General features: G+C 47.0%; 1 protein-coding gene across 2 annotated transcripts in view; it reads left to right on the top strand.

Annotated features, from left to right (window-relative positions):
* The window catches only part of MYO5B (myosin VB), a 275,873-nt gene that overhangs the window by 145,191 nt on the left and 119,703 nt on the right, over positions 1–10,979 (top strand). For both annotated transcript variants that reach the window (XM_006144449.3, XM_006144451.3), the window contains exons 13-14: positions 4,231–4,353; positions 5,380–5,463. In XM_006144449.3, coding sequence (XP_006144511.1) covers positions 4,231–4,353; positions 5,380–5,463 — 207 coding nt within the window. The remainder of the gene's footprint in view (positions 1–4,230; positions 4,354–5,379; positions 5,464–10,979) is intronic.

The raw sequence follows: 10,979 nt of genomic DNA, 5'->3' as shown, positions 1-10,979 counted from the left end.
TCTGGTGAGTGCATGCGCCCTATAGCGAAAACCTCTCCAAAAAAAAAAAAAAAAAAAAAGAGGAGGTGGGGAGAGGGGACTGAATGGACTGAAGCCCCCAGTAGGCAGGGGATGGGTGGGATGCAGTCAGGAGGCGTGGCGTCCCTAAGAAGGGCAACAGGGCAGAGGATGCAGGGGAGTTTCTGGATGTTAGAGCAGGAACCGGAGACTTCCTGCCTGACAGGCTCTATCTGCCTGTGAAGGAGGAGGTGACTGAGCACCTGCTGGGAGGTGGCAGGTCAGAGACTTGACAAGGATGGGGAAGGTGGGGATGGCTGCCTCGCAGATGGGGAGGGAAGTAGAAGCACGCATGGGCTCGTTTGCCGAGGTTAAAGCCAGCAGCTGAGACACAGGAAATGTTGAGATGAAGTCCCAGCTTAGGTCTGGGGACAGTGTCTTAATCCTTAGAAAAAATTCTGAGCACCGTTTGGTTTCTTTTGGGGCAGCAATACTGTATTAAATTAGATGGGCAGGACTGGTAACGGAAGGTGAGTTGACATGTGATCTTACCCAGCCATGCAGGTGTGGGGAGGAGGTGGCAGGTGGAAGATCTGTCTGGAGTTGGTGTTTGGGTGGCCACACAGAGGCATTTCATGAAGTGGAAAAGTAAATGCCTGGAAATGGGTCTGGAGGGGGTTGGTGGGGGTAGCTGCTGTTAGAACAGCAGAGTGGTGAGGGCCCAGGGTGGCTTATGTGACAGCAAAGATAGGACAGATGATACTCTTTAAAGAGTCTGCGAGTCCAGAAGTGTCTTGGGTGTGATGGTAATTCGAGGAGCCACAGAAATGGGCAGCAGGGAGCCACAGACAGGTGGGATGGAATAAGACAGGAAGTGACCAGGGGCAGGAGGACAGGGACAAGAAGACAATAACTGTCTTTGGAGCTTGCAGTCATCTGGTGTCAGCTGTCTTACTGAGGGTCGGTAATGTCTCAGGCCAGCGATGGTAATGACTATGGTACGACCATTTCTGCTCAAGGTTCCACAGAGGACACTAGTGAAAAGTTGTCCTGGGCTACAGGATGCGTGTGTAGGCTGTGGATGGACGAGGAGCTCTGTGAGCCCAAGGACGGACTCCTGTCTTTTTTTTCCTACTTTATTTTAATAGCAAAGAGTAAAATCAGGCTGTGTGTGTGTGTGTGTGTGTGTGTGTGTGTGTGTGTGTGTGTGTATGTTTTGTTTGTTTGTTTGGTTTGTTTTTTGGAAAGGTTTTTGCTGTAGGGCACATGCGCTTGCCAGAGGAATGAGAGACAGAAAGCAAGAAATCACCCCCGCCCCTGCCCAGAGAGGATGGCTATGCCGTGATCCCTTCTCCTCCATTCTCTTCTCAGGATCTTGGGCGTGTACGCACACACGCCCGGCGTGAGGTTAAGCCACCAGGTCCAGGATTCGAACCACGATCAACTACATGGGAGAGTCTAATGACATAGTCTTTACACCAACTGCTGCCCCCAGGCTTAATTTTTTTTGGGGGGGGGGGATTTTGCTATAGGGCACGTGTGCTAGCCAAAAAGATAGAGACAGAGAGACAGAAAATGAGAAATCACTCCCGGAGGGATGGCCACACCGCAATCCCTTCTCCATTCTCCTCTCTGGATCTTGGGCACGCACACGTGCGCCCAACATGAGTTTAAGCCGCTGGGTCCGGGACTTGAACCATGGTCAACTACATGGGAGTCCAGCAACATAGCCATTACGCCAACTGCTGCTCCAAGGCTTAATGTATTTTTAACAGTTTTATTAAAATACAGTTCACACACCATACAATTCACTCATTTAAAGTACAATTCAGTGGTTTCTATTCACAGAGTTGTACAGCTGTCACCACTACAATCAGTTCTAGAACTTTCTCATCACCCATTAGCAGCTACTCCCCCTTGTTCCCAAGCCCTAAACAACCACCAGTCTCCTTTCTGTCTCTCTAGATTTGCCTGTTCTGGACATTTCATACAGATGGGCCCTTCTCCTGTTGGTGTGGCCAGTGGCCATCACCGCAGGTCAGAGAGACTAGCCCTCTGAGGAGCAGAACCTGCTTGGCTGAGGGCAAAGCTGTCCACACTGCTCTGGGAGGAGCCTAAAGCAGCTTTGTGAAGCCACGTTTGGATTCCTTGGTAAAGGATAGTTCCACCGCATACGCCAGAGCAACTGATAGCCATAATCCAGATTTTATCGGAACACAAGGTTTTTCCCTCATGTTGTTTAAAATCTATTTTTATGAAAAGTTTGGCAGTAAGTGTCTTCCGCCTGACCCTGACAGTGTGGTTGCCTTTAAAACTGTCTGTTGCCAGGCAGGAGAGCACAGCAGCATGTACCTCCGAGTTGGCCTGTCTGGTTTGACCCAGCTGTGCTCCTTTGAGCTGTGTGACCTTGGTCAGTTTTCTTCCCTGCTTCACTTTCTTCATCCTTAAAGTGGGTATCAGGACATTCAAAATGCGCAGAAAACTGCGCCTGGCAAATAGTCAGCACAGTGGACATTAGCTGTATTACATGAGAATCTTCCTCGTGAATTCCTTCTGGCCCCTCTCTTTCACTGGAAGTGGGGTGTGAAGTGAGAGGAGAGACTGGTCCTTACCAGGAACTACATATACCCAGGACCTTAATTGTTGGTCTCCCCTGCTTATTAATTCATGCCAACCCAAATCAGTGAATATGTAGGATTATTATGAAGTCTTATCGTAGAAGTCCAATTTCACTTTCAAGGCAAGAAGATTTTGTTATGAGCAGATTTAGGAGTTTGCTTAGGTGGGTTTTCTCCCCCTCGTCTGCCTGCCCTGTTGTAACAGTCCCCCTTATTCCCGTCCTCCGGTCTGTCCCGGTCCTGACAGGCTTGCCAGCCTGACCCTTCTTTGTCCCACACTGGTATTAGTTCTGAACACAGAAGGCTTGGAGACAAATGGGAAGTGGTATATATAGAAAATGCTGAATTAAATATTTTTTATTGTCTGCCCAATACAATTAATAACCTCCTTCAAGAAAGAGCTTTCTTTTCTTGAATTTCCTCTGGCGAGGAGCACTGGGCATTCAATACTAGTTATACCAAATTGTATCTTGGGAAAAATCAGTTTGCTTACAAAGGATTTAAGAAGTTTGTTCTCAAGTGTGTAAGCATTCCCCTTATGGCACAGATTTTATTACTTCATTTTGCAGTCTTTCGAAATGGGTGGCGCAAGGGTCACCACCAATCCTGCCTAATCTGAATGTAAAGTCTAAACTAATGAAAGGTGAGTTGACCAGTGACCCACAGCCGAGGACTGGACGACGCTGGCCAGTGGGTGTGCGAGCGGTGGTGACAATGCTGGAGGAGGAAGCGCTTCCTTGGAGGAGTTGCTGTCGCTCTCGACAGCTTGAACGATGGTTGTGGTGACTCTGTTGTACTTTCAGTGAAGCAAGATGCCTTTTTACTTCTGAAGCCATCCTTAAAGATACTGAAAAGGGCTTCTCTTTGGAATTCTTAACCTCTAAATCTGAATTTATATTTCGGCTGAGGCAGAGATTAGTATTGTAGATCAGTGACTGAGTACTTAATACCCAATTCTGAGTTCTTTGAGCAGCAGAAAAAAATAGCCGTTAATACATAATCGGTCCTTGAATCCAACAAATTCATGGTCCATAGTGACAAGACAATACCCCAAACCAGTGGTGAGCTGTATTAGACGGTACATATATCAGAACTTTGTCGTAAGGAATTCAAAGAAGAGAGACTTGAGATGAAGTGGGCTCAGGAAAGGCTTCAGAGCAAGACAGGACCTGGGCCCAGCCTGGACTGTGGTCTCTGGGTAACCTTAGGCAAGGGATCTTTCCCTGGCAGCGTTCACCTGGTTACAAAGGGGCTGGCAATGGAGAATGGATGGGGGTGTGGTCAAGACACTGAAATCATGGCCTACTGCAAGGAACACACTTCTTCAGATTGTTCCATGGGTCACCCTCAGCCTCTCCTGTTGCTTTTGGCACCTGCCAGCTGGTTCTTTGGGGCTCAGCAGGCTCCTGTGGGCAGCATGGGAGCCAGCCACATGTGGTAGGTTGAGGGTGTGCTGTAGGCAGGGCCTGAATGCTCACCAGTGAACATCGCTTTTCCGTTTGAGGTCTGGGTTTGAACACCCTCACAGAGCCAATTTCCAGGCTCTGTCCCTTTGCCACACCTATTTTCTTTTCCCTCTCCACCAAGCACTGTACCCTGGTTTGTGGTTCTGCAGGTCCCCAAAGGAACGGACCAGAACTGGGCTCAGAAGCTCTACGACCGGCACTCGAGCAGCCAGCACTTCCAGAAGCCCCGCATGTCCAACACGGCCTTCATCGTGGTCCACTTCGCAGATAAGGTGGCTCTCCTCTTTGTCGGTTCGGGCACTCCATTGGCTCCACTGTAGGTAGACTTGGGTTTCTGGGCTAGGAGGAGCCATCCTTTATAGTTTCTTATCACGTCCCCTTCCATCCTCTCCTACCCACCCTAATCCATCTCAGGGGTGTGCTAAACTCTTACTGTGTGGTGTAACCTCAGAGATTTGCTTAACAAGTCATTGTTGAGAGTCTCCTGAGAAGAGAGCAGCAGGCACAGTTATGAGTCTACTCCACGGAGCTTGAAAGAGAAAAGGGGAGAAGTGAAAATACAAAGTGCTAACAGTCTTGGCTTCTTACCCAGAGCAGGTGTCACCCTTTGTAAGCCTCCTTTCCTAGGACGTGGTGTTTACATCTGATTTCTCTCAATGGATTTCTGTCTGGTATACTCCAGCACCATGTTTCTCAAATTGTACCGGGCACATAAATCACCTAGGGTCTTGTTTCATGCAGATTCTGATTCATTGGGTGTGGGGTGTGCCTGAGAACACATATTTATAGAGCCCTACAGAGGTCTTCTATAATGGCAACTCCTTCCGTCCTTTCTTTAAGAGGGGGGAGAGGAAGTTTGCACTAGGGTGCTTGTGCTCACAGGAGAGAGAGGGGGAAAAATGAGAAGTCACTCCCAAGAAAGGATGGCCATGCTGTAATCCCTATTCCTCCATTCTCCACTCAGGATTTTGGGGGCACACAGACATCTGGTATGATTGTCAAGCCTCTGAGTCCAGGATTCAAACCATGGTCAGCCATGTGGAAGCACCTTGACCAGTATGCCATCTCCTGGCCTTGGCAACTTCTTTGTTCAGACAGTATTTTTTCCACAACATGAATACTTGGTTTTCTCTGTGTAGCTCCTGATCGCTAACTGGGTTTGTGTTCTAAATGGGAACACCTGTGGGTTTTCTGTCTGCTCATAGCTCTTTCTAGAGGATACCAGATCACATGCTAAAGGAGCCTGGTCAGGCCAAAGCACTAACGGTTTTTTCTCTTTCTTGTGGCCTGGGCCTCAGGTGGAGTACCTTTCAGATGGTTTCCTAGAGAAAAACAGAGACACGGTGTATGAAGAACAGATCAACATCCTGAAGGCCAGCAAGGTAAAGAGCCTCAGAAATAGAATGCCAACACCCGGGGCCCCACTCTGAAGTAGGGGAAAGCCAGGATGTTGGGGCAGAGTGAGGTTGAACGGGTTTGTTGCTTATTTCAGTCTGAAAACATTCACATATGACCTGATAGAGAGAAGGTGGGGGCTGTTGGGGAGACATCCGGTAAGGATTCCTGCTTGTGGAATGACGTGTATGGAGTGTGAGCAAAGTGACAAGAGGAGAAACAATGGCTACTGTAACAAGGGCAACATAGCCAGTGTCCACCCGATAAGTCATCTGCCCTTCATCCCCACAGGCTCGTGTAAAATGACATAAGCTCCTTCACAGCCTGGTCTCTGTGCCTTTAACTTGTGTTGAGCCATCTACAGAGCCTCTCTATGCAAAAACTAAAAGGAGTAGAAGGTCAGACTTAAGGGACCCTTAAATCTACTACTTTGGAATCTGTTTTCTCCAGAATTTGTTCTTTCCTTCCCATGAGCATACAAAGAGGTAGCAAATATTGTGTCCCTTGTGTAGGCAGAAGCGAGCCCCCAGTTTACCTAAGTACATGTTTATGAAGCACCTACCGCGTGAGGCACTGCCCTGGGCCACCTGTCTCATATAGGATGAGCAGAGCAGCTTCTGCTCTCTAGCTGCTTATGTTCTCGTGGGCTGTGGGTGGGCAGTTCAGGGCACCCAGAGGTAACAGAGCAGAGGCGAGGTACAGGGAGGGGTCACGTAGCCAGAGAAGCATGTGCACTGCCATGTTCTGAAAGGCCAGTGCAGGTGCAGATGCTGTCGCTGGCTTTAGCCCTTCAGAGGAAACCCAGAAAAGCACTTCCAGGATTTAGGCGCTTTCTCTCAGACCACATAATGCTGAACTTACTGCAGGGGCCTGATAACACTGCAGGAACGGCAGATTAATTTTTCTTTGTGATAAGCTTTAGATGAACGCAATAGAGTGAAATGATAGAATGGAGAAAAAACACCCAGCAAAACGGACCCAAGGGCGTAAAACCAAGTAAACCTGGTTCCATCACGTGGCCCCCAAGGCACGGGGTTTAGGGAGGATTTGATCGAGCAGCAGCATATGGGCTGCCTGGAGCAGATCTTGCCCATTGTCATCTCTGGATATCTGGAAAATCAGGGAATCAGTGCTCACTGCGACAAATTGGCTTTGGGTAAGCATGAATAGCATTTTGGAGTTCAGTGCAAGATTAACCTCTCAGCTCCTGAAGTTTCCAGATCTCCATTCCATGGTGGTTAAAGTCAGTGGTCTGGCCACAAGGAGCCGCCCCCTTCCTCCTGTGTTTCTCAGATTGCTTAGAGGCCAACGACCTCCTGTCAGTCTGTGGCCCAGAGGGCTAGAAAACTCTTTTCTTGGTAAAAATTTCTCCTTTCAGGTGGAGCACAAATGAAGAATGGGGGAAAGAGAATGAGGTACTTTCCATTAAGTACAGAATTTGGTTCAGCCATTGTATTGATACTGATTGTCTTAATTTGAATGGCTCTCAGGATTCCAGATTACGGAAAGCATTGCCAATGAACACCTCTCACTGTGACACAGCATCTTAGTATATTAGTGTCTCAGCCCAGCTTTCCCACCTGATTTGTTTATTTATAAGAATTACTTTATTTAACTTTATTAATATATACGTATATTTTTGTGTACATATATTTTGTGTGTGTGTGTGTGTATTTATTTTTCATTTTACCACAGAGGGACAGAGAGAGGGTGAGGGAAAGGGAGAAAGCAAGCCGCCAGATCAGGTACTTGAATCATGGTCAGCCATGTGGGAGTCTGGTGCCCTTAGCCACCAAGCCACCTGCTGGTCCCTATCCCCCTCCCCTTTGTCTTTTCCCTCAAAAGGTTTTTGCTATAGGGTGCGTGCGCTCGCCAGAAAGAGAGAGAGAGGGATGGAAAGTGAGAAATCACCCCCAGGGGGGATGGCCACACCGCAATCCCATCTCCTCCATTCTCCTCTCCGGATCTTGGGCACACATGTACACACACCCGGCGTGAGTTTAAGCCACCGGGTCTGGGACTCGAACCGCGGTCGACTATACGAGAGTCCAGTGACATAGCCTTTACACTAACTGCTATCCCCCCCCACTTTTAACAACTATATTTAGAGTATTTGTGTGATGTATAGTGGCAGACTATGCACATGCTTAGCTTCATGGAACTTAGTCTAGTGAAAAAGGTACATTGTTTAATTACAAATTATGATAATGTTGAGCAAGCCCAGAGAAAGGTGCCATGGAAAGGAATATTAGGGGTATTTTGAGTCAGTAATCTGCTGAGATGACTCACAGAACTCAGAGTATAATAATACTCATGGCCATGATTTATTTAAGCAAAGAGAAAAGTACATGGGGTCAAGTCCAGGGAGACCAAGTACAAGCTTCCTGGAGTCCTCTTCCCGTGGAGTCAAACAGGTTGTGGCTCACCCCCACACCCTCCACAAGAAGCAGTTGTGCTGATACTTGTGAATGCTGCCTGAGCCTAGGCACCCAGGGTTTTTATTTGGGGTCTATTACTTGGGCACTTGTGCCTAGCAAGACCAAAAGAAAGCAGGTTTTCAACTTAAACCATATTGGTTGCATGAACCACTTAGGCAAGTGACCAGTGACCCATCTTCCTAGGTAGCGGTGAAAACGCTCCTGAAATCCAAGTTCCCAGATACCTGCTGGGGGTCACATTGTAAATAGTCTTTTCTAAGGATAGTAGTCTCGAGCCTGCGATGCTAACTTCTTTCTGTACAGGGGTATTATTTTAGATTGGGAGTACCAGGGTTTTATTAGAAATTAAATATAGGCTTATAAAAAATTAACATACTGTGAAATATGTATTTTTTCCCTCTCCTTGGCCCATCTTTCAGTGAATTCTTATTCTGCCTGTGCAAGCATATTGGTTCATCTTTATAAGATTGAAATAATCACATTATATGTACACAGTCCTCTCTAATTTATCACTAATTATATCTTGGCCACCTTTCCGCATGAGTGAACATCTATCAATTCTTCCTTTCCATTTTTAAGTAACTGCTGGTAGTTCGCTACCTCACCTAGTGTGGCAGAAAATGCCCTTTTTGTATGTCTTTGCTCACTTGCACAATATGTCAGGTGGGTAGATATTTAGGAGTGATTTTGCAGGTTCAGAGTATGCATATCAGAAATTTACGTTGCTGAATTGGAGGGCAAACTAGGTTTGTGATCTGCTCATGAAAGTAAGTAGCTCTTTTCTTTTCCCTCCCCACCCACCATCATTCTAGCTTTCCTCCTCACCTGCTAATATCTAAAGGACCAATGACTTTGTTGTCACGCCTGCTCCCCATCCCAGCAACTGCCCTGAGATGGTGCAGCGGTGGCAGTTAGGTCAACCAAGAAGGACTTCCGGGCCAGCAGACCCTGGCAGGGGCAGGGTGAAGGACGCTCCACCCTGACCTCCTTCCCACTTCAGATATCCCACAGGACAGGAAGTCACGAATGACATCAGGTCTCTATAAACCCACAGATGTGCTACACACAGACAGACTGCAGCTACAAGTCAGAGTAATTCCAAGGGTATTTAAATCATTTGGGCAGATGGGCATGTCTGGCAGCATCTGTCACTTTAGTGGTTTTTAAAGCTAGTTGTTTACTGAACCTCTGTTATTTTTTAAAAATTTTTACTTTTCCCCGGTAGTCCCATGAGGCTTATGTGCCTAGCTCCATACTAAAGATATGAAAATAAAAACCTCAGAACCAGATGATGGTGCAGCAGTTAGTTACATGACACCCCACAATGTGGGCCCCGTGGGAGGGTCCTGGGGTTGCATCCCAAGGCCTCCCTGTGTATGCTGGAGGCATATGCGTGTGTGCCCAGTCACATCTGTGATCATCTGCCTGAGGCTGGGGGTGGATTGTGGTGTGAAGACCCTGTTGGGGTGCCTATCTCTCTATCTGATTCTTATCTGTATCTGCCTTTCATGGAGGAAATAAACTTTAAAAAAAAAAAAAAAAAAAAAGGCCCAGAAAGATGCATAGCCCTTTGTTATTAAATTAAAATTAGAGTGTCTCACTTTTCAAATTGGTTTTTATCTTACCAAACACACTAAGTCTCCAACCTGTGTGTAAATCTGTAATTTTACCTAGAGTACTTTTATTTTGTGGGAGACTATTAAATTTTCTCCTTTGTGGGGCATCCCTGATAAGAAATTAACAAGTTGTAGTACGCAGTGTGGGATAGAAGACTTCCATGTACCCTACCAACCAAAAGGATGTTTGAAGAGCTCCCACCAAGAGCAGTGAAATAAAACGGTGTTAATGAGAATGTAATTAGTGAAGCTGGTTACACTGCCTCAGAGGTTATAACAAGCTAATTGCTCTCAGCTATCAGAGCTATACATAGAGAATCAAGTAAAGAAATGCCTCTTTAAAACATGCCTTCAAGTTATTAACAGATTAATTTGTTGTTCCTTTTTGAGAGATTTTTGCTGTAGGGCATGTGCACTCCTGATAGACAGAGACAGAAAGCAAGAAATCATCCCCCATGGGGGATGGCCACACTGCATTCCCTTCTCCTATTTTCCTCTTGGGATTTTGGACATGTCTGCACATGTGCCTGCTGTGTTGTTTTTTTTTGAGAGATTTTCACTGTAGGGCGCGTGCGCTCGCCAGACAGACAGAGAGAGACATAGAGACAGAAAGCGAGAAATCACCCCCCAGGGGGGATGGTCACGCCGCAATCCCTTCTCCTCCATTCTCCTCTCGGGATCTTGGGCACGCACGCACATGCGCCCGGCGTGAGTTTTAAGCCACCGGGTCCGGGACACGAACCACGGTCGACTACGTGGGAGTCCAGCGACATAGCCATTACGCTAACTGCTGGTTCCCCCTGCTGTGAGTTTTAAACCACCAGGTCCAGAACTGGAACCATAGTCAACTGTGTTGGAGTCCAGCGACATAACCATTATGCCATCTGCTGGTCCCAGACTCATTTGTTTAAAGTACTAAAGGATGGAGGGTTTTCCCTCCCAGTTTTCATTATAAAAAAAATATTTGAACAACCTGAAAAAAAGGAAAACTTTAAAAGGAAGCTATTCCAGAAGAAGAATTTCCATTCCAGGCCACTACTGTGTCAGAGGGCCAAGCAGCCAGGACTGTCGGGGTTGCGTCCCTGGGCTGTGAGGCAGGCGGATTGGATGTTGTGTCTCTACTCCATCCTAGCAGAAAGGATCTCCACACCAGTGTGGCCACTGTCTTAGCCCAAAGCTATCCTCTTAAGGCATGATAGTCCCTGAGGTCCAGGAGTCACAGTGGAGTAACTCGGCTAAGACCAAATGCTTTCTCTCCCCATCTCCTTTCTCCTACTGCATCAGTTCAGCTCACCAAGGAATGACTAGCGCAAGTGTCCATTGCTCTCCGTGCTAATATTTTCTTACAGGTTATACACACGTTTCACTTTGAGCAAATAAGTTTGCTTTTCTCTCTCTCCCTTTTTTTTTTTTTTTTTTTTTTTTGGTGTGGAACAGAGAAAGACGGGG

The sequence above is a fragment of the Tupaia chinensis genome, unplaced genomic scaffold (genome assembly GCF_000334495.1).
Source record: "Tupaia chinensis unplaced genomic scaffold, TupChi_1.0 Scaffold000119_2, whole genome shotgun sequence".
In the NCBI taxonomy this organism is placed as follows: domain Eukaryota; kingdom Metazoa; phylum Chordata; class Mammalia; order Scandentia; family Tupaiidae; genus Tupaia; species Tupaia belangeri.
This window is presented reverse-complemented; position numbering and strand designations above follow the sequence as displayed.